Source organism: Pleurodeles waltl, chromosome 9, assembly GCF_031143425.1.
Source record: "Pleurodeles waltl isolate 20211129_DDA chromosome 9, aPleWal1.hap1.20221129, whole genome shotgun sequence".
Classification (NCBI taxonomy): domain Eukaryota; kingdom Metazoa; phylum Chordata; class Amphibia; order Caudata; family Salamandridae; genus Pleurodeles; species Pleurodeles waltl.
In genome coordinates this window covers 48,675,883-48,700,168 of record NC_090448.1, presented here as the reverse complement: position 1 = coordinate 48,700,168, position 24,286 = coordinate 48,675,883, and the positions used below count along the sequence as shown (strand labels likewise).

The 24,286-nt window shown below is 45.4% G+C and overlaps 1 protein-coding gene across 2 annotated transcripts in view; it reads left to right on the top strand.

Moving 5' to 3' along the window:
- PODXL2 (podocalyxin like 2) overlaps nt 1-23,614 on the top strand; it is a 313,504-nt gene extending 289,890 nt beyond the window's left edge. For both annotated transcript variants that reach the window (XM_069206259.1, XM_069206258.1), the window contains exons 7-8: nt 20,464-20,643; nt 22,702-23,614. In XM_069206259.1, the coding sequence (XP_069062360.1) occupies nt 20,464-20,643; nt 22,702-22,908 (387 nt within the window). In that variant the 3' untranslated portion in view covers nt 22,909-23,614. The remainder of the gene's footprint in view (nt 1-20,463; nt 20,644-22,701) is intronic.
- The last annotated feature ends 672 nt before the right edge of the window (nt 23,615-24,286 follow it).

Here is a 24,286-nt window from a genome sequence, read left to right as displayed (position 1 = left end):
GCTATCATTTAGTGGAAAAGGTAGGGATAGGCTCCTTACTGTGAAAGAAAATGATGCTAATAATTTCCAAGTTCTTAAGAATGCACTCCTGGATGGTTATGGCTTAACCACTGAACAGTACAGGATAAAGTTCAGAGAGACCAAAAAGGAGTCTTCACAAGACTGGGTTGATTTCATTGACCATTCAGTGAAGGCCTTGGAGGGGTGGTTACATGGCAGTAAAGTTACTGATTATGATAGCCTGTATAACTTGATCCTGAGAGAGCATATTCTTAATAATTGTGTGTCTGATTTGTTGCACCAGTACCTGGTAGACTCTGATCTGACCTCTCCCCAAGAATTGGGAAAGAAGGCAGACAAATGGGTCAGAACAAGGGTGAACAGAAAAGTTCATACAGGGGGTGACAAAGATGGCAATAAGAAGAAAGATGGTGAAAAATCTCAAGATAAGCATGGGGATAAGGGTAAAACCAAAGATCCCACTTCAAATCTTAAACACTCTTCAAAGGGTGGGGATAAAACGAATTCTTCCTCTTCTTCTCAACCTGCACACATTAAAAAGCCTTGGTGCTTTGTGTGTAAAAACAGAGGCCATAGGCCAGGGGATAAGTCCTGTCCAGGTAAACCCCCTGAGCCTACCACCACTAATACATCAAGCTCTAGTGCCCCTAGCAGTAGTGGTACTAGTGGTGGGACTGCTGGCAACAGTCAAGTTAAGGGTGTAGTTGGGTTCACTTTTGGGTCCATTGTAGAAACTGGGGTAGGCACTCCCAAGACAGTTTCTGTCTCACCTAGTGGCATTGGCCTTGCCACACTGGCTGCTTGTCCCCTTACAATGGATAAGTACAGGCAGACAGTTTCAATAAATGGTGTTGAGGCCTTGGCCTACAGGGACACAGGTGCCAGTATCACTTTGGTGACTGAAAACCTAGTGCACCCTGATCAACACATCATTGGACAACAGTATAAGATTATTGATGTCCATAACTCCACTAAGTTTCTTCCCTTAGCTATAATTCAGTTTAGTTGGGGTGGAGTTACTGGCCCTAAGCAGGTGGTGGTATCACCTAGCTTACCTGTAGACTGTCTCTTAGGTAATGACCTAGAGGCCTCAGGTTGGGCTGATGTAGAGTTTTATGCCCATGCAGCCATGCTGGGCATCCCTGAGGAATTGTTCCCTCTCATTTCTACTGAAATGAAAAAGCAAAGGAGAGAAGGCCTGAAAACTCAGGATCCCTCTCCATCAACAGGTAAAAAGGGTATCACAGTATCCCCTAACCACCCTACCATTCAGGATACCATTCCTGTGGTGGGAGAAACCTCTCCTGGGGTGGCACCTGTTCCAAGGGAATCATCAGCTGGCAAAGCTGGACTCCCTGAGGTAGAAGTACCTCTCTGTGGGATAACTAACATTGGTGACAAAAAGAGCACCATTTTAGTTAACATGGAGCATCCCTCCAACCCTCCCAGAGAAACTTTAGTGCAGAAACCCTGCACTGCCTCACAACACTTAGGCCAGCATCCCTGCCCTAGTGTGGAGCTCATAGGACAGCATCCCTGCCCTGCTCCAACTCAAGAGAAACAGCATCCCTGTTCTCTCTTCCAGCCATATGGACAAAGTTTTTGCCCAGCTATGGCTTTACTGAGACAGCATCCCTGTCTGGCATTTCCATCATTACAAATAGGTTCAGTGGACAATTCCCACTGCTCTAAACTTAAACTTACTGATAGAAACTCTGAAAATACATCTTCACATTGTTGCTTAGCTAAAAACTTCAAACAGGGTGGTTTACATCCCCACAGGGAAGTAACCATATAGTGGATGATAAAGGGAGTAACCAATCTATTGCAGAGCTACTCTCTACTTATCACCACTTAGACAATAAAGTCTCAACTGGCCAAGGTTAGCCTTATTGTCCTTCGTTTGGGGGGGGGGGGTTGTGTGAGAAAGTAGCCTCTTTCTAGCCTTGTTACCCCCACTTTTGGCCTGTTTGTGAGTGTATGCCAGGGTGTTTTCACTGTCTCACTGGGATCCTGCTAGCCAGGGCCCAGTGCTCATAGTGAAAACCCTATGTTTTCAGTATGTTTGTTATGTGTCACTGGGACCCTGCTAGTCAGGACCCCAGTGCTCATAAGTTTGTGGCCTATATGTGTGTGTTCCCTGTGTAGTGCCTAACTGTCTCACTGAGGCTCTGCTAATCAGAACCTCAGTGGTTATGCTCTCTCATTTCTTTCCAAATTGTCACTAACAGGCTAGTGACCATTTTTACCAATTTACATTGGCTTACTGGAACACCCTTATAATTCCCTAGTATATGGTACTGAGGTACCCAGGGTATTGGGGTTCCAGGAGATCCCTATGGGCTGCAGCATTTCTTTTGCCACCCATAGGGAGCTCTGACAATTCTTACACAGGCCTGCCACTGCAGCCTGAGTGAAATAACGTCCGCGTTATTTCACAGCCATTTTACACTGCACTTAAGTAACTTATAAGTCACCTATATGTCTAACCTTTACCTGGTAAAGGTTAGGTGCAAAGTTACTTAGTGTGAGGGCACCCTGGCACTAGCCAAGGTGCCCCCACATTGTTCAGAGCCAATTCCCTGAACTTTGTGAGTGCGGGGACACCATTACACGCGTGCACTACATATAGGTCAATACCTATATGTAGCTTCACAATGGTAACTCCGAATATGGCCATGTAACATGTCTAAGATCATGGAATTGCCCCCTCTATGCCATCCTGGCATTGTTGGCACAATTCGATGATCCCAGTGGTCTGTAGCACAGACCCTGGTACTGCCAAACTGCCCTTCCTGGGGTTTCACTGCAGCTGCTACTGCTGCCAACCCCTCAGACAGGCATCTGCCCTCCTGGGGTCCAGCCAGGCCTGGCCCAGGATGGCAGAACAAAGAACTTCCTCTGAGAGAGGGTGTGACACCCTCTCCCTTTGGAAAATGGTGTGAAGGCAGGGGAGGAGTAGCCTCCCCCAGCCTCTGGAAATGCTTTGTTGGGCACAGAGGTGCCCAATTCCGCATAAGCCAGTCTACACCAGTTCAGGGGACCCCTTAGCCCTGCTCTGGCGCGAAACTGGACAAAGGAAAGGGGAGTGACCACTCCCCTGACCTGCACCTCCCCTGGGAGGTGTCCAGAGCTCCTCCAGTGTGCTCCAGACCTCTGCCATCTTGGAAACAGAGGTGCTGCTGGCACACTGGACTGCTCTGAGTGGCCAGTGCCACCAGGTGACGTCAGAGACTCCTTCTGATAGGCTCCTTCAGGTGTTAGTAGCCTATCCTCTCTCTTAAGTAGCCAAACCCTCTTTTCTGGCTATTTAGGGTCTCTGTCTCTGGGGAAACTTTAGATAACGAATGCATGAGCTCAGCCGAGTTCCTCTGCATCTCTCTCTTCACCTTCTGATAAGGAATCGACTGCTGACCGCGCTGGAAGCCTGCAAACCTGCAACATAGTAGCAAAGACGACTACTGCAACTCTGTAACGCTGATCCTGCCGCCTTCTCGACTGTTTTCCTGCTTGTGCATGCTGTGGGGGTAGCCTGCCTCCTCTCTGCACCAGAAGCTCCGAAGAAATCTCCCGTGGGTCGACGGAATATTCCCCCTGCAACCGCAGGCACCAAAAAGCTGCATTACCGGTCCCTTGGGTCTCCTCTCAGCACGACGAGCGAGGTCCCTCGAATCCAGCGACTCTGTCCAAGTGACCCCCACAGTCCAGTGACTCTTCAGTCCAAGTTTGGTGGAGGTAAGTCCTTGCCTCACCTCGCTGGGCTGCATTGCTGGGAACCGCGACTTTTGCAGCTAATCCGGCCCCTGTGCACTTCCGGCGGAAATCCTTTGTGCACATCCAAGCCTGGGTCCACGGCACTCTAACCTACATTGCACGACTTTCTAAGTTGGTCTCCGGCGACGTGGGACTCCTTTGTGCAACTTCGGCGAGCACCGTTTCACACATCCTCGTAGTGCCTGTTTCTGGCACTTCTCCGGGTGCAACCTGCTTCAGAGAGGGCTCTTTGTCTTGCTCGACGTCCCCTCTCTCTGCTGGTCCAATTTGCGACCTCCTGGTCCCTCCTGGGCCTCAGCAGCATCCAAAAACGCTAACCGCACGATTTGCAGCTAGCAAGGCTTGTTGGCGTTGTTTCGGCGGGAAAACACTTCTGCACGACTCTACACGGCGAGTGGGATCCGTCCACCAAAGGGGAAGTCTCTAGCCCTTTTCATTCCTGCAGAAACCTCAGCTTCTTCTGCCCAGTAGAAGCTTCTTTACACCCGCAGCTGGCATTTCCTGGGCATTTGCCCATCTCCGACTTGCTTGTGACTTTTGGACTTGGTCCCCTTGTTCCACAGGTATCCTAGATTGGAAATCCACAGTTGTTGCATTGCTGGTTTGTGTCTTTCCTGCATTATTCCTCTAACACGACTTCTTTGTCCTTAGGGGAACTTTAGTGCACTTTGCACTCACTTTTCAGGGTCTTGGGGAGGGTTATTTTTCTAACTCTCACTATTTTCTAATAGTCCCAGCGACCCTCTACAAGGTCACATAGGTTTGGGGTCCATTCGTGGTTCGCATTCCACTTTTGGAGTATATGGTTTGTGTTGCCCCTATCCCTATGTTTCCCCATTGCATCCTATTGTAACTATACATTGTTTGCACTGTTTTCTAAGACTATACTGCATATTTTTGCTATTGTGTATATATATCTTGTGTATATTTCCTATCCTCTCACTGAGGGTACACTCTAAGATACTTTGGCATATTGTCATAAAAATAAAGTACCTTTATTTTTAGTATAACTGTGTATTGTGTTTTCTTATGATATTGTGCATATGACACTAAGTGGTACTGTAGTAGCTTCACACGTCTCCTAGTTCAGCCTAAGCTGCTCTGCTAAGCTACCATTATCTATCAGCCTAAGCTGCTAGACACCCTATACACTAATAAGGGATAACTGGGCCTGGTGCAAGGTGCAAGTACCCCTTGGTACTCACTACAAGCCAGTCCAGCCTCCTACACGCACTTCTGGATTTGGTCAGATATCCTGTAAATATTGTTCTTCATTGGCAAGTTAAATCAATGTCATGTACACAGGTGTCAGCCCTGGAGTTAGCACTGTGCCAGAACTTCTCTCTGCTGCTCAGGTGCTGTTTCAGGGGCAAGTTGTACCCCCACCCATAGAACCATCCTGTTTATCATTGTGCAGTAGATTCCTTAGCATCTTTTTCATTGCCATGATGCTTACGGTAAAGTCTTTTGGGAAGAATAGCTGAAGCATGTTCACAAGGGTCACCCTCTGGCTCCCTTATGGCATCTGTGTCAATCAGATAGTTCACCTCAGAACTTCTCTATGCTACTTGGTATGGCACACACCACTTATCCTCAAAGCGCTCTGAAAAACAGGCTTTGGCACCAACACGTCCAGACCCTCCTGGTACCCAGTCTCCATTACTTTCAGCTCATACTGCTCCTTCTGCTCCTTCATCAACTCTTGCTAGCTTGACTTTTTGCCTACACCTGACTTATGTATTGCACTATCAGCCTCTTGAGTCAAATATTCCATAGCATCTTTTTCAGATGACTCAGTAGTTCCTTCTCACAATTCATGGGCTAAGGTATGGGGGTCATGCACTAGGTGCTCAAACAAAAGTACGAAGGGACTGAAACCAGTTTTGTTTTGTGGAATTTCTCTTTAGGTGAATTAGAGACATGGCAGAAGAAGACCTAACTTCCTCTTTATGTTCTCTGGCAGTGTTCCCATCCTACTCTTTAGGGTCGTATTAAACCAATTATACTGTATTCTACTGTTTTGTATTCATATAGTGCATACTACTCCTGAGTAGGCATAGAAGTGCTTTATAGAAGGTAGCACTTTATAGACGAGAGTTAGTGGTAAACCCATAATTAATAATTACCATTGTAGAGTTGGTGGTTATTGGGTTAGTCTTGTGCTCTAAGGAAACTGAAGAATTTCACCCATTTTCAAGTGGTGATGTATTACGTTAATAGGAGTTAATAGGATTTAGGTGTAATTGCTACAGTGAAAAAAAGACGGATGAGTAAATAGTAGGAGAAGGTTAGATATTGTAAGATAGCAAGGAGAGGTTAAACAGAATGAAAAATTGTGGTATGTAGGAGAAGGATGAGTACTAGGGATTGGTATTGCAAAAACTGTTACTCTGAAGGAGAGTTTATGATTTGTAAGGAGAGGTATGGTTAGTTTGCTGAAGCATCATAGACAGTAAGGTAGCATACTACACGGATATCGAACATTATTGAAATTGTTTCATTTGTTCTTTTTTTTAAATAAGGGGGACTGAGTGATGTGGTACGAACAGATAGTAGGTTGCTTAGGTTTGTCTGAGCCTGTGTAGAACCTTCAGGACTGGAAACATGTGGGTTACTGCTGTGTTGCTTTTATTCTTTGCAGCCTTCAGATAGCTGACAGTGGAGTGCTGTGGTATAGTCCTTAAGCATAGTCATGTTTTGAGAGGATGAGTGATGTTGTTGCTTGTACCTTTTGAGGAACACTGAGTTGTGGAAAGGTGCATCTGTCTTCCCAATTTAGAGTTTGGGAGACTGGGTTCTCCTTCGCAAAGGAGTACCTTGCACACCATACTCTCAATCAGCCAGCCTGTTTTAGAGGTGCATGGAACATGTGCAATACATTGACAGAGGCCCCATTACCTCCTTTGACAGAAGACTTCCTCTGACAGCTCGACGGAGTAGGGGCTGTCAGAGGAAGTACATTACACCGGCTGCCCTACTGAGGGTGGATGGTGTAATGTATTTTTTCCTATCCGGTACTGCCAGGAAAGGGACAGGAAAGATAGTATTGACCTTCTCATCAGGGGAGAATACTCACAGCTTGTGGGGGGTCATTAGTTTTTGTTTTCAGAAACAAACTTACTCTTTGGTAGTTTGTTTCTGATAAGCAAAACTTTGTGAAGGTTTGGTGGATAGCCATCAAAACCTATGCAGGGCATCCATTAACCTTTTAGGCCCATATTTATACTTTTTTTGCGCTGCATTTGCGCCGCTTTTTGACGTAAAAACGGCGCAAACTTACAAAATACAATTGTACTTTGCAAGTTTGCGCCGCTTTGGCGTAAAAAAATGACGCAAATACGGTGCTAAAAAAGTATAAACATAGGCCTTAGGTTCCTTTCAGTGTATAGAGATGGCAGCTTGGTAGTGGTCAGCTCTAATTTTAGTGGACAGAGTACCATTGGGATAGCAGGGGAAATGTCCTCTGCTATCCTGATGGATACTACTCCATCCGTCAAATGTTGAGTCTGACCTCATTGCATTCTATAGAAGGTTGATTGGGACAGCCTGCAAATTGAGTATTCATAGAAAATGCAGGGTCAAAGACAATTCTGAGACTTTTCGCATTTTGTGGTTATTTTTAGAGTAAGTCTCAGTTTATTTGGCCAGAAAATTCATAATTTTTCCAATCACCTAGGTTGGCAGTCCAGTTTTTGAAGCATTCAACTTGAGTTTATTCCACGTCATCCATTGATCCACAGCTATGAAGCAAGTGTTACGTTTTGTTGTTCACATGTCCTTAGGGTTTTCCAGTTTGAAAATTATTTGTATGTCCTCATAGTAGAGAGGGCAGGCAGACATAGGCGTCTCAGGGAGGTAGTGTGAGGGACAAGATCTCAAAGCTCAAAAGTCAACCAAAAGATACACAAACTCTAACATTTTAGACTCCTACATGCAGTTCTCATAAAGACTGTCCAATCAGATTAAAGTGAAATGATGCAAATACATACTTGTTAGATTCTCAAGGTTTCTCACCATACAAGCTTCTCTCCATGTACTTCAAACTCACACTATCTGCAACTAAACAAGATACAAGAACTCATCTGCACACTGTAAGTGTCTCCTGAATGCACTGTTCATTGAAGTATTTCACGATAATCACACAGAAAAGAAAAAATTCCTTCAAACGAGAACGAAGGGCAAAAAGTACTGCGTTCGATAAATAGAACTCCGATGTGTTTAGAAATAAAGGGCCAGATGTATGAAAGCACTTTGCATTCGCAAACGGTGCGCATGCCCGTTTGCGAATGCAAAATGCAAGTTCAGAATGTATGAAATACATTCTGAACGCAATTTTAAGAAATCGCTAAAAGAGCGATTCCTTAAAATTGCGACCCTGTTTAGAGACTCTCTAAATTAGAAATCGCAAATAAGGATTCCTTATTTGCGATTTCTTAGCACATGTATGAAGCAATACCTAAATGCAATTTTGGCATTTAGGAATCGCTAATTACCATCAAGTTGAACTTGGTGGTAACCATGTGCAAAATTAAAAAATGTATTTAAAATGCCTTTTTAAATTGTACATGTAAAGCACACATGCCCTTTTGGCATGTGTGCACCTTACATGTCCCCAAAAAATGTTTTGGGGTGCAGCAGAGGGGGCCTTAGCACCCTGGGGTTTTGCATTTCTAAAATTGCGATTTCTGGTACAGAAATCGCAATTTTGGAAATGCAAAAAATTTGCAGATATGGGTCAACAGGCCCATAGCTGTGAATGGGGACAGATTCTCTATTTGCGATTCGGTAATAGCATTTGCTATTTTTAAGAAATCGCTATTACCGAATCGCAAAAATCATACATACCTTTTTGCAATTCTGAAATAGCGATTTCTTAAAAATCGTTATTTGAGAATCGCAAATCGGTTGTATGATACATCTGGCCCAAAATGTTTGCGTGTCACAAAGCAAAAATGTCAACCAATGTTAGGCATTTTGAAGTTCAGGCCTACATTAGCTATGTCAATCTAAATGCAAATAAATATAGTTTTTCTCTACATTAGCATTAGAGTATTGATGCGTAATGTGTTAAAACAAAACATGTAGGGGCAGATTCAAGAGCCCCTAGTGCCTCCTTGCGCCACATTTGCATAATTTTTTTATGCTAATGTGGCCTAACGAGGCCAAAATTGCAGCGCCAAGCAATGCATCCATTGCACAACTTTGTAACCCTTTCCGCTACATTAATGCCAGTGCCAGGCATAATGTATGCAAAGGGGGCATTACACCGTTAGGGGGGCCGACAAAATGGTGCAAAGAAATCTAAGAGATTTCTTTGCATCACTTTTTTCAGCACTTTTAACGCCTGCTCAATATCTCAGAGGATATACTCCCTTAGGAGGTAAGTAAAATACACAAAATATACACACAAACCAAAATCAGGTAAGTAAACAGTTAGAAAAGTAGTGCAAACACTGTCGAATACAGTAGGATGCAATATGCCTAGGGGCAACACAAACCATATACTAAGAATGTGGAATGCGAACCACTTAGGGACCCCAGGCCTAGTGTAGTGTGTAGAGGGTCACTGGGAGTGTAAGAAAACACTAAGGGTGTCCAAGATACCCACCCCAAGACCCTGAAAAGTAGGAGTAAAGTGACCCTACTTCCCCAGAAACACACTAAAGTCGTGATAGGAGATTCTGCCAAGACCACAACTGACTGCAAAGCACTGAAGATGGATTCTTGGACCTGAGGACCTGTAAAGGAAGGGGACCAAGTCCAAGAGTCCCGAAAGTGTCCAGGGGGGGCAGGAGCCCACTAAACCCCGGATGAAGGTGCAAAATGGCTGCCTCCGGGTGGAAGAAGCTGAAGATTCTGCAACAACGCAAGATGCCAGAAACTTCTCCTTTGCTCTGATGATGTCCCACGGCATGCTGGAGGATGCAGAGTTGTTTCCTTGCAGAAAGACCGCAAACAAGCCTTGCTAGCTACAAAGGTCGCGTTGAAGAAAATGGGTGCTGCCCGAGTCCAGGAAGGACCAGGAGGTCGCCACTTGGAAGAGGAGACAGAGAGGGCGCTCTACGGAGAGCACATGCAGAAGCAGACAGCACCCGCAGAAGTACTTGAACATGGGTTTAAGAAAACTGAGCATGGCAGTCATCTCAACACTACAAAGGAGGGTCCCACGAAGCCAGTGGTCAACTCAGCGGGCTGAGCAATGCAGGACGGAGTGCAGGGGACCTGGGCTGTGCTTTGCACAAAGGATTCCTTGCAAAAGTGTACAGAAGCCCTAGCAGCTGCAGTTCATTCAGTACACAGGATTACTGTCTGGCGTGGGGAAGCAAGGACTTACCTCCACCAAATTTGGACAGATGGACCACTGGACTGTCGGGGTCACTTGGATCCAGCTCCTGTGTTCCAAGGACCACGTTCGTCACGATGAGAGGGGACCCAGAGGACTGGTGAAGCAGAGGTTTGGTGCCTGCGATAGCAGGGGGAAAATTCCGTCGACCCATGGGAGATTTTTTCTTGGCTTCCAGTGCAGGGTGAAGGCAGACAGCCCCCAGAGCATGCACCAACAGGAAACAGTCGAGAAAGCCGGCAGGATTAGGCTCTACAATGTCGCTGGTAGTCTTCTTGCTACTTTGTTGCAGTTTTGCAGGCGTTCTGGAGCACTCAGCGGTCAAACCTTGGCAGAAGTCGAAGAGGAAGATGCAGAGTAACTCTGGTGAGCTCTTGCATTCGTTATCTGAGGAAACACCCACAGGAGAGACCCTAAATAGCCCTCAGAGGAGGATTGGCCACCTAGTCAGGTAAGCACCTATCAGGAGGGGTCTCTGACATCACCTGCTGGCACTGGCCACTCAGAGGCCTCCATTGTGCCCTCACACCTCTGGATTCAAGATAGCAGAGGTCTGGGACACAATGGAGGAGCTCTGGGCACCACCCCTGGGGTGGTGATGGACAGGGGAGTGGTCACTCCCCTTTCCTTTGTCCAGTTTTACGCAAGAGCAGGGCTGGGGGTTCCCTGAACCGGTGTAGACTTGTTTATGCAAGGAGGGCACCATCAAGCATTCCCAGAGGCCAGGAGAGGCTACTCCTCTCAGGCTCTTAACACCTATTTCCAAAGGGAGAGGGTGTAACACCCTCTCTCAGAGGAAATCCTTTGTTCTGCCTTCCTGGGACTGGGCTGCCCAGACCCATGGAGGGCAGAAGCCTGTCTGTGGGTTGGCAGCAGCGGTAGCTGCAGTGAAAACCCCAGAGAGCTGGTTTGGCAGTACCCGGGGTCCATGCTGGAGCCCCGGGGATGCATGGGATTGGCACCCCAATACCAGATTTGGCATGGGGGGACAATTCCATGATCTTAGACATGTTACATGGCCATATTCGGAGTTACCATTGTGAAGCTACATATAGGTATTGTGTCAATCACCGGGGTCCGGGGAAATATCCCTGAACTATGTGAGGGTGCCCTCACACCTAATAACTTTGCACCTAACCTTCACTAAGTGAGGGTTAGACATATAGGTGACTTATAAATTACTTACGTGCAGTGAAAAATGGCTGTGAAATAACGTGAACTTTATTTCACTCAGGCTGAAGTGGCAGTCCTGTGTAATATTGGTCTGAGCTCCCTATGGGTGGCAAAAGAAATACTGCAGCCCGTAGGGATCTCCTGGAACCCCAATACCCTAGGTACCTAGGTACCATATATTACGGAATTATAAGGGTGTTCCAGTGTGCCAATTAGAATTGGTGAAAATGGTCACTAGCTTGCAGTGACAATTTTAAATGCAGAGAGAGCATAAGCACTGAGGTTCTGTAGCAGAATTCCCCCAGACAGATTTGTGTACTGCTGAATTCCTGTGAGTGGGTGGGACACACTGGAGAAGGGGGAGCCAGGCTCCCCAGTGCACTTTTATGCTGAGAGAAGTTACAAGGAAGGGGACTGGACACATCTCAGGAGGGAGATGGGGCTGATAAAAAAAATCATAAAGTGTAGGGCTGAGGCCCTGGACTAACCTTTTGATACCATATCACTGTGGCTGATATCCAGGTGTGAATTTCTAGTCACTTCCGTGGCCTTTATTGTGGGGCTATCAGATTCAGAGTCGCTCCTGCTGTGACATACTGCTTTCAGGAGGAAGGTAGTGCAAAGCAGTGGGAACTTCCAGAGGAAGCAGACCCCCAACATAAACTTCAAAGACTCAGGCTCAGGGCATCAGACCGCCAGCCTCGCAGTGGCAGTCTTACTGCTGCGGAGCGGGTGGTAAAGACCGCCACATTACAAGTTGTGGGGTTTGGCAGAAGCCAAACCTTCACAATGCCACCTGGCCCGCCGTTGCGGTTGCACTGATGCGGCCGGCGGTGAGCACCTCCACCCCAGCGGCAGGCCTCAGCCTGCCAGCTGGAGTACAAGGCTGCAGACTGCCAGGCTTTCTGTGGCGGTCACCCCGCCACGAAAACCCTGGTGGAAACGCACCTGGCGACAGGAATCCCCATTCCTGTCACAGGCACACGCACCCTCACAAGTCCACACACATGCACACATGCACCCACATACGTCCACATTCTCACAAACATGCACCCCACTCACCCACGCACTTGTTACATACACCCCATTCACTCGGAGACACACACTCAAACACGCACACTCAAACATGCATTCACGCACTGACAAGGAAGTCAGGCACATCCATGCAAACGCACACATGAACATCCCCATTCACGCCACACACGCACAAAAACATTCACATTCAATTGCAGACACACACCATTCACAACCCCCATCCCCCCTCCGCATACTCGCACTCATGCACTCACACACGTGTCTTTCGGACGATCACCCTACCTTTTACGACGAGCTGGTTGTCCGGGAGGGGATGGGTCCTATCGGTTTTGCACTGCCAGCACCACCACGCCAGTAAGACTCTACCAGGCCTTATTACGGCTCGTAATACGGCAGACGGAGTCTTGCTGCCGTGGCAGTGCTGGCGATGCAACCACCTTTTCGGAGTTGGACTTCCGCCCATAAATGGACAGAAGTCCTCCAATGACTCCAAATATGGCGGTCAGCTGACCGCCAGTACTGGCGGTCTGCTAGCTGCAGCGGCTTCGGCGGTCTTTAAATAAGACCGCGGAAGTCATAATGAGGGCCTCAGACTCTAGATCCATTTGGAAAAGGACTATAACAAGGGTAGCTTAAGACCCCAAAACTTGTTAACTATCAAGTAACCAGTTGGATTGTGTGAGAAGAAGAAGTTCTACAAGACTTCTGCCTATGACCAGGACTGGGGGCCAAGGCCTGCTAGTCTCCTATCTGGGTGAGGGGACTTCACACATGGAATCCAAGACTACCTGGCCTGGGGCACCAGCGTCGGAGGGCTTGCAAAGGCCGCTGTGCCCTGTGAGAAAGAGGAGAGCGTTGGAGGGGCATTCCAGTGGGGAATTCTGGCTAGTGTATCCCCGTAGTAAGGTGTGAGGAGACAGTTGCTGCACCAATCAGATTGTTGCCTGTGTGGAGGGAAGGTCGGCGACCCGTGTATGCCAAAGGAGAGTCACTGTGAAGTGAGCTGTGATCATTGCTGCACAGAATGGGTCATTGCATGTGTATAGTGAGAAGCTGGTAACCCTGTATGCCAGGTGGGGCCGGCGTGAAGAGATTGCCAGACTGAGTGGGCCATAGAAGATGTGCTGTGAAAGCCAGGGATACCATACGCCAGGTGAAGCTGCCAGGAAGAGATTGCCATGCCGAGTGGGCCGTAGCTCTGTGCGGTGGAAAGCCCGGGACCCCACACGCTAGAGGGGCCACTGGGACAAGGCAAAAAGTTTGACCTGGCCTGGATTGTCATTGAAGGAGAGAGGCCATTTTGGTGACCCCTGTGGACATGCACCTTAACTGAGAACCAGAGTCAGGACTTTCGCATTCCCCCTAACGCACCTTGGAAAGGGCCAAAGAACTCACCCAGCTTGGAGGAGGAATGAGGAACCTCCAGTCGCTACAGCTGCACACCCGCATGTGAGGAACTCGAGGTCCACCAAAAGCAGCTCATCCGGCTGTGTGCAAAGAACTCACCAGAGACAACTGCTGCAGGTCCAGCGCTATGGAGGGAGCATGCTCAGGGACTCTGATCTTTCTGATCCTGCTGGTGCGGGTAAGACTGGTTCCGGGCCAGTTGGCCCCAGGGGAATTGCTTTGCAGATAGCACGTTGGCATTAAAACACTTTTGCCTTTAATGCAGAGTCAGAGTGGGATTCCTGAGACTCAGGCTACTAATGGTGCTTCACCTGAATGTCTCTCATAGTGAACGTGGATTAACCACTACTGTTAGCATAGTGAGGGAGTGGGACTCAGGGAACTGCCTAAGAAGCACTAGAGCCCTGAAGGGGATTGTGTGAGTTATTTGTGAATGTTGTTTCTACTTTGTGGTGGTAGCAGTAAAATAAATACTTCTGTTTTTATAAAGCAAATATTTGACTGGACCATCATTTATTGCTGCCGCTGGCCTATATTGACCACTCACGAGAGAAGCCTTGGACTGCTCGAACCACTCCACTACGGAAAGTCAAGTGCTGACAGGGTACTTGGCCCAGTTGCTCAGGACCCATAGTAGGCCGGGCTCCGGGAATCAGGAGTAAAAGGCCTCAACTCCCAAAGTTGGGCCCTGTATCCCCTACTTGCCCCGTGGCCTTCTGAAAGGGGTTCTAACAGGGAGCTAAATTCCTTGCACTGGCCTTGGTTTTTGCTGCTTCTCACTTTGTTGTTAGGAAGCCAGAGTTGCACAGGCTTGTCGCAAAATGGTCTGTCTCAGCCCCACAACACCTCCCAGTAATGAGTAAGAGCCGATCAATGAAGATGGCAAAGAGTTCAATATGATATTGATTGAGTTACTCTGGAGAACCCGCCAAAGGGCCTGTAGAAAGCTCTGCTTAAGTGCTGCGCTTTAATTTGTATGGCAGAGTCTTGACATGTACCAAGCATCATTAGAAAGATGTCACGGTGGGATTTAAGCATTCTGAAATGTACTATGCATCATCAGAAGGAGGATGTCACTGCTGCAGGAGAGGTGAGAGCTCAGACATGTACCAAGCATCATTAGAAGGATGTCACTGTGGGATTTAAGCATTCTGAAATGTACTATGCATCATCAGAAGGAGGATGTCACTGCTGTGGGAGAGGTGAGAGCTCAGACATGTACCTAGCATCATTAGAAGAAGGATGCCACTGCTGTGGGAGGGGAATGGGCTCAAACATGTACCATGCATCCTTAGAAAGAGTATGTCACTGCTGAAGGAGAGTTCATGGATCAACCATGTACCAAGCATCTTAAGAAGACGTTTGTGACTGCTACTGAATAGCTCAGGGATCAGACATGTACCATGCATCCTTAGAAGAAGGATGTGACTGCTAATGGATAACTCAGGGATCAGACATGTACCACGCATCCTTAGAAGAAAGATGTATCTGCTGGTGTATAGCTCAGGGAACACACATGCTAATCATCATTAGAAGAAGGATGTTACTGCTTTGGGAGAGTGCAGTCCTCAGACATGTGTGAAGCATCATCATGAGAAGAATGTGACTACTGTGGGAGAGTTCAGAGATCAGACGTGACCAAGCATCATTAGAAGAAGGATGTCACTGCTGTGGGAGAGGTGGGGGCTCAGACATGTACCAGGCATACATAGAAGAAGGATGTGGCTGTTAGTGGATAATTCAGAGATCAGACATCTGGCAAGCATCATTAGAAGAAGGCTGTGACTGCTAGTGGATAGTTCATGGATCAGACATGTAGCAAGAATCATTAGAAGAAAGTCACTGCTGGGGGAGAGTTAAGGGATCATACATATACCAAGCATCAATAGAAGAAGTATTTGAGTGCTAGTGGATAGTTCAGGGACCAGACATGTACCGTGCATCCTTAGAAGACGTAGGTCACTGCCACAGGAGAAGTAAGGACTCAGATATGTACCAAGCATCCTCAGAAGAAGAGTGTCACTGCTGTGGAAATTGCAGGACTCGGATACATCCTTCTCCGACTCAATCGCACCATTCTTTCCCTTAATCCATGTGTGCCTGTGTAGATGGATATATATTTTATGGAAATAAAAAAATGATGAAGTACTTAACTGCTTTTCCCTTCACTTTAACCAATATGAACCATTGCTAGACACTGAACTCTGCAACTGTGCACAACCAAATAACCATCCGCAACCTGTCATATGAAATCCCAGCACCGTAGGAAAAGGGCGCAACAGAAAATGCGCCAGTGTTAGTAGGTACTAAAGAAATGCTGATAAAAATAAAACAAACAGGTGTGTTGGACATACTTCACACTGTCACTGCTGGAAGCAACAGACAATATTGTCTCTGTTGGGTATGAAGTGTGAAAATAAATATAAAATATACCACCATTGTGACCCAATTCTGAAAGTGGGCACATTTCCTAGACAGGACTCTTAAATTATTATAAGCATCTAATTCACCTAAGACTTCAGTGGTCAACAGGGGTTCACCAACACCCCTATATGCTTCCACTTTTCTCTATTTTTCTTGCTTGGAATTGGTCATTAGAACAGCCAGTACACTAGACACTGAGGGCCAGATTTAACAGAAACTGGCACAGGGCGGTGCTGCGCCAAAATCAACAGCGCCGTGCTGCACCGGTTGTGAAACGCAGGGCTGCACTTATTCTTATGCCTCAAGCATTTGCAGCGAGCAAAAGACACATATGTGAAAGACGGAAGAAAGAAAAACTAAAAAGCGTCATAAAGGGAGAAAGTAGAAAGTTGCAGGATGAGCTGAAGGGGCAGGGGTGGCCGTAAATGGATTGAAGAGGCCCCAGATGGCTTCAGAATTCTGGCATATTTAATTACAACAGCCTCGAGTTTAAGAGAAGGGCTTTGGGCACCGGCACCTCTTAATTTACAAATTAAGCTCTGCCTCAGTGGTGTAACAATAGCCCCCACAGCCCTGCAGTGTGCGGGGCCCTCCAGCTCCAGGCCCCTCCCCCAGGCACTGTGCCCGGGTCGGGAGCATGTTGACAGAGCCGGCTTTAGGGCAGTGCGACCGGTGCACTGATTTTAGTGCGGGCTCTGTGTTTAAAAATAACTTATGGGTTTAGAAGCACATAAACTTGCTTGTGCATCCTGCAGTTTTCAGGCAACAATAAAAATGTCAATATAACTCTAGTGATTGTTGTTAATGCTGGTGAGAGATCCGTATTTTGTCTAGTGGCAATTTTTACTCCTCCTAAAGTAGCACACAGGGACGGTGTGCCTGCCGCTAATAACGTGTACCACACAGATCACATAACTGTGAGTGAACTATGAGTTGTGCTTCAAAAAAGAAAAAGAAATGTGTGTCAGAGGGGGGCTATGGTGAGGGGCACTGTTGGAGAGTGGTAGAGAGGGAATTAGTGGAGAAGGAGGTCATGGGGTACCAAAAAAGACCGATGCACCGGGCGCCACCAGTGCTAAAGGCCGTCCTGCGTGGGGGCCCCCTTCATGTATTTTGAAGGGGCTCCCCTTCAAGTTTTGTTACGCCACTGTCCACCCTCACACATACCAAAAAAAGCAACAAGTCCATCCTTTGGTTGTCCATTTCCCCTCTTATGTTCCATTGTAGGTGCAAGGGATGAAAGAGGTTAGGTTTTCACTACATCTGTTTGCTCTAATAAGACTAACCCTGATTCTGCTGACCACAAAGAGCTACAGGTGTACGTTGTCTGAAGAGGCATGTTGTGTAACTGGCCACCCTACCTGTTCATTCATTTATGTTGGGCAACCACTCTAGGGATCTACTCTTAATTGACTCTTAAAGTAGATCCGACCTTCTCTATTATCTGCAAACTGAATGCCGCAGTATTCAAACTGGAGTACCTTTTTACTTTCAATATAGAAATCAGAAACATGAGGTGTGTATAAATTATTGACCTTACATCTGGTCTTTTAAATCCTGATAAAATTGTACAGAAAACTAAAAACTGTTGAATGGGTTTGGATCTTTTGGTTGGTCCTTGAGGGCAAAGCCACGTGAGGCGAATAGAATACAATTGTGGTTTGCATAGACCTGTTCTAGTGGCATCCCTCTGGACTGAATACAGGCCTTGGCCTATCATATTTACAAATACAATAAACAGAGTGGGTGCTATAATGTCCCCTTGGCGTACATCTTTGCCAACTGGTAAATATATAACACATTCTCCATTAAAGGAGAGGGTCCACCAAGTGGTTTTGAGGTATTGAATGACTCCCTAAAACAAAACAGCAGAATCATCCAGTTAACAAAATATCATGTGCTTCTCTTGAAATGTGTCACAGAATAGCAAGGGAGGCGGATGGTGGCCACCACATGTTAACTCCCAGCTGTCAGAGCTGGAGAGAAGTAGCAAACGTAATTTTCAAAAACTAAAATAACTTGGTAACTGTATAGTGAGCCATTCAGTGTGCACATAAATGCTTTTACTATTTAACTGCATATCTTGTGTAAGCAAAATGTCTTCAGAGCATTGACTTCCATCATCGCAGTGGGTTGGAATCTGTTCCAAAATGTTCCAGGGATAGAAAACTTTTTTCTACTTTATGAAAAGAATGAACAAGGCTTCCTTTTGTATGACTACTTATTTGTAATTCTGCAAAGCTGATAGAAAAACTTGCTCAGTTATGCCTGGGCGTATTTGTAAAACCAGGTGAAGTTGAGGTGTGATATTATCCCTCACACCAACTCAGTGGAGTAGAGTATTACTAATAATTTTCAAAATGAAATCTATTAAGGGAAGTAATCATTACCAACAGAGAGCAGTTGGAATATAGAATAAGCTGGGGTTTAGCAGGAGTGGCGTCATGATGATGCCACACTGGCATTAAAAAAAGTTGAAATTGCGCTCTGACGCAAAGGTGACACTGCTGTTGCTTCTTTGCACTTGGTTTCCTTTGGCGTTAAGATTTCATGCAAAGTCATAGGTTTTCCACCAGGATATAGAGGAAAAAGTAACGCAAGGTCAAAATATGGTTACGCGGAGTCGAGTGCCGTGCCGCCATGAGTTTGAGGAACCTCTCCCTCAAGGCCTTCGGGTGCATGGCCCGACACTCGGAGCACGACTTTGGGTCGTGGTCACCCTCGAGACACCACAAACAAGCCTGATGTGGATCCGTCACCGACATCATGTGGTGACAGTCCTCGCACGGCTTAAAACCGGTCTTCGGGGCCATCCTCGACGAACGAAATATCTCACTACAAAAGTCGACAAAAACGGTTGAATTCAGTCAAAAAGAGACCAGGGTAGCTCTCTCCAGACCAGCACGTGGCATGGAAAGAAAAGAACTGATGTCACTGCGTGAAGGTGAAGGCGGCGTCCATGTACTACTCCCGACGTCATCACAGCAACTACGACGCCAACGACGCCCGTGGAAACTACCGTCGCCACCTACCGACAGGCAAGGGTATTGCTTGAAGAAAAATCTCCGGATCCAGTCTGACACCTGGGGGAAATTCTAAGGTAAGGAATATGCAACTAGAATATGTCTCTACCAGATATTTTGTTACCGAAGGTAAGTAACTTGTACATTCTGAAGGTAACTATATAGGTAATGAGAACATTAGAATACTGGGAGCTCCATTGAAGACAGTGAAGTGCTGCAACCTGCTAATGGCGGGTATAAGCCCTTTGCTCCAACATTCCAATGTTTCTCTTTCTGTTTCTCTCTTTTTAATATGGGACATTCTATCCTCAGTGGGTGGAATGTTCTAATAGCCTTATAGCCATTCAGCTTTGAGCTATACCAATTGTTAAAGGCCAGCTCCCTCGTTATAGGCCCTCGACTATGGCTTGGCTCTATAACTCTCGTTCAGGCCCTTTAACAACCAGTACAGCGAGCAGTCTATCTTCAAGGCTAGTAGATGTAAAAATACAAAATCTATATTTTCTTATCATTTTGGTTGATCTGGCTTTGCATAAACACTTATAGGTTTGCACTCTTCCTGCCATGGAATGCCCTCTTAGCATTAAGCACATGGTGCTTGATGCTCCACTTTGAGATTTGGTGACTGGCTTGAATACATTTTGCTCGCAAACACCTTTTTTTGAGTGAAAGTTGATTGTGGCTTGCTCCGTTTTGCACTGTCATCCGTCACAGAAGCGCCCATGGCAAAATATTGTAAAGATGGGCCTGTAGATCTTGCATGGGCTAGAATCGTTGTGTCACCAAATTATCAAATTCCAGCCTGGATTTCAGAACGATAACCAATATGTAAATACCCTTCTCTGAAATTTGTTTCATATAAATGTGTCATCTACATTTTAATTGATACCTTGAAAACCTCACTCAATTATTTTGTGCACTACTTAAAAGTATATATTATACTGTATTATATGATATTATATTATATTATATTATATTATATTATATTATATTATATTATATTATATTATATTATATTATTGTAACTATTCCTATGGGAAGATCTCCTCTACCAATTCCAGTTCATCAGATCATTATATAATGTATCGGTAGATCCAGGAATGTCTCGATGGTCATATACAGTTTTTTCAATTGCTTTTAAAAACTGCCATTTTTAAAATGCTGTGTTACCTCGCCTGGTGCATTTGCTTGATTTAAATTAAGAAATGTACAAACTTGTGCTCAGTGTAGGAGATTGTTATTATATGTAATTCTGTTTGCTAGATTGGGATCCAGAACTACTCCACCACCACGAGCTGCCAGTCGCGGCCCAGCCAGACCCGCAGTGACTACGGGAAGCTTTTTGTGGTTCTCGTCATCATCGGCTCCTTCTGTATCATGATCATCGTCTCCGGGCTCATTTACATTTGTTGGCAAAGGCGTTTGCCAAAGCTGAAGAACATGGTGAGTGATTTGGCAAAGCCCTCCATGCTACATCTGTGAGCGGCTGAAAAACCTGGTGATACACTGGATTATGTGAAGGATGTGGGATTAGAAGTGGTTCTAGGTGGTATTACCACTCGTTATAGGTGATTTCTTCTCGGCAAACCATTAATGGTACAGAGCACTGACATCTCTCCTCTAAATATTCAAATGTCAATTTGTTTTGAGATGGAAGGGTAAAACACTTTCCTAGATTATAATTTTTCTTTGTGAACATCCTTCATAACTCTGAACACCTTTCACTCAACCAAGTCATCCATTCCTTAAGCTTTTCCAGTTACTTTGATTGTTCATATTTATGCACAATGAAACTCATTAAACGAAATACCAATACATTATCATCACCATCTCTCAATATCTCTTCATTTACATCTGTAGCACCTGATAGCTCTGGCCCCCTAATTAGAAAGAGGGTCATAGGGCAGAATGCAGCAATTTTTCCAGTAGAGTAGGACCGGGAGGTGCAGAACGTGTGACATCTTGAGAGGAGTCGCTCATGGTCCTGAGTGTTAGAGGGTGCTGGGCAGTTGTTCCCCATGTACAGTGCATACATCAAATAACCAAAGCATGACTCCTTCGCCTCGCAGGACCAGGAAGTGTGTACTTGTCTCAGAGACCGCCCACAAGAACCTTATGCCAAACACATAACTGCATGAGTTTCACATACTGTTGAGCAAAACGCATACCAATGGGGTTCCTGGATCACACAAACTCCCACTCTCTTCGATACAACACACACAAAGATTGGGGTGGAGCGAACAGGATGTTCTCAAACTTCCTGGTTTCGCCTCTCACTAGGCTTTGGGGGATATATGCTCCTCGTCCATCTGGCACAGGGGGGCAACCAAAACCCAAGTGAATGAGAACCTTCAAACCAGGTGATACATTGCAGACCTATGGTTCCATGTGTGGGAACCCTCCCTCCATCCCCTTGCATTAGGAAACAGGCTTGGGTCATGGAGAGTAGCTGTATTATGAGACAGGAGCAATTTTAATTCCCTTTGCAGAATTTGAAATTTCAATATTCTACTTCTTATGAAGGTGCCATATTTTAAAACTTTTTCTCAATCATGGAAATGCCACAGAACAAGAGTGATTGTTGTGATGTAATCGACCTGCTGAAATACATTTCAAGTACTTAGAAAATGGCCATTTTGCTCTGAATTGGTTCAGGATAATTTTTTTCTAGAAACGCACAGCACTACATGATTTTTCAAAGATGTATTACGATCAAAATATTAATTCTGGTAAAAACTCAGTAGGTGAAACTTGTTGCAAGAAAGTACACTTAGTACAGTATTTATATTTGCGAAACATCAGCAAATACATTTTTTCAGATAATTATCCTCCTAAAATACTGTGCAGTGGCATTGTGCAGAATCATTTTTCCTTTTGGCACATTAATTTCATAGAGTTTTTCCTGGCAATGTTTTTGAAGATATTTCTGCTAACTTCATGAAATAGAAAAAAATCCTAAACTAGGTGAAGGCTAAATTTTATAATTTTCAATATCCTGCTTATGATGTATTGAAAATTGTAATTAATGACAAACAAACAAAATATTATATTCAAATGACCACAAGAGATACTTTATTTGTTGCTAGATTGGTATCTTCCACGGTTTAGAGCTCAGCCCACTTCACTTTTCTAAGCAGTTAAGAATTTTCATCGTACTCTAGTTGACCAATGGTCTTTTTTGACCTCCATGCCTTACCTCTGCTCTCCCCTTCCCATCACTCATCTATATGTATCTGTATCCTCCTTGTTTAGCATTAACTTAGCCAAAAGGTACCATAGTGGTGAGATACAAAATCAGAGAGTAAATGTAAGCCAAGTGTGCTAGGATCAGAGACAAGAGCTGGGATAGTCACTGTCATGCAAGGTGTTTTTCTTTAAAGAGATGTCTTGTCTCTGATGCTCATCTGAACAAGTATGTTGGTTGAGGAACCCAATAAGGGGACTAAACAATGTTTTTTATTCATCTCTCCTACTCCCATTTTGACCACCATTTATTCCCAGTCTCGTGGTGAAGAGCTCCATTTTGTTGAGAATGGCTGCCACGACAACCCGACGCTTGATGTTACGATGGACAGCCAATCGGAAATGCAGGAGAAGAAGCCCAGCCTGAATGGGGGGACGCTGGACGGGGGTGACGGCTGGAACATTCTGATAAATAAGAAGGCCAAGGACGAGGCTGACGCAGCTGAGGAGGACACTCATCTCTAGAGGCCACGGATCAACAGATGCACCATGACCTTGTGGTGGGAAGACAGCTTTCCCATGTATTGAGATGAGGGATACATTGACCTGCATTTTCTTGTGAGCAGAACTGGTCCCATAAGGATGTTTGGAATGCCAGCATGAGTGTTATTGTCAGTAATCTAAAGACAGGCTATCTTTAGGAAAGACTTTTGGTGCCAGGTGGCTTTCCCAACAAACCTATTGTTTTCATGACATGCAATGGCACTCATCTTTGCTGTAAATACCTTGTAATATAATATGTATCAATTAGAGCGTTACTCTGCACTTGGGGCATTAGGGCAGTGGTTATTGCTCCAAAATACTTTTTTGCCTACTAGTACCCTCTGTGTAAAGAAATAGAGGCAGAAAGAGAAATGTATGTTCTGAACGTGGAAGATTTGCCCAGGGAATCACTGGGAGGGACCACAGCAAGTCTGTACCTTGGACAATCTTGTAGGGCCAGGGACGCTAGATGGATGTCAGGCAAGCCTGACATGTCTGACACTCCCTAGCCCCTCTGGCCTTTCAAAGGCAGCCTTGAGGAAGTCTTTTGATTGGCTGATAGGACAGTGTGTCATTTAAGTATTACAGTGTGAGAGTTAACCACTTGCAGGGACTTGGATGCCCTGGGAACATAAAGCGGTCTCACAAGAAGAATAAACAACAAGTTGACACCTCTTGCACTACCAAATGTATGTGTTCTAACAATGTGTTTTTCCTACTTTTGGTCTTTGGAAAGTTGAGCAGGTGCAATGACAAGCCAACTGGGAGGGGCTATGGACTTTTACTTAATAAAACATTTATCTAGCACATTGCACTGCTATGTTGTCTCTAGACGCTTGAAATAAGAGAACTCTTCATTTTTGTCCATGCACCATTCTACATTCTACTTCCCAAATTGGGTTGTGTTATATTTAAGTGCTCGGCTTTATGGCAGAAACTGTGACTCCACAAACATATTGTTTCACCAATGAAGATTCCATCATTTTATATGCATTGACGTTAATAAAGTGGACAAAGTACAATGATGTCATCTTTGTGCAGCATTATATTTTGTTTTATGGCTTCTAAGCCTAGGTAGATTGGTATTTTAAAAATAAATCAATACATTTTAAAAATAAGCAGAAGGGTGGAGCAATGACATAGGTACTGACCAGAGATCAACACTGCAATGTTAGGTCTATCAACTTGGTGCAGTGAATCTAGGGGACTCCACTGCAGTAAGTAAGTAAATAAATAAATACAAAATTGAATTTTCCACTCTTTACCTTTACCTCCACTCACCCCACCCATTACCTCCCTGCAGCCGAGCAGCGCTGTTCTTTGTGCACATTTGGGGCCCATTAAGCAGTATCTGATAAAT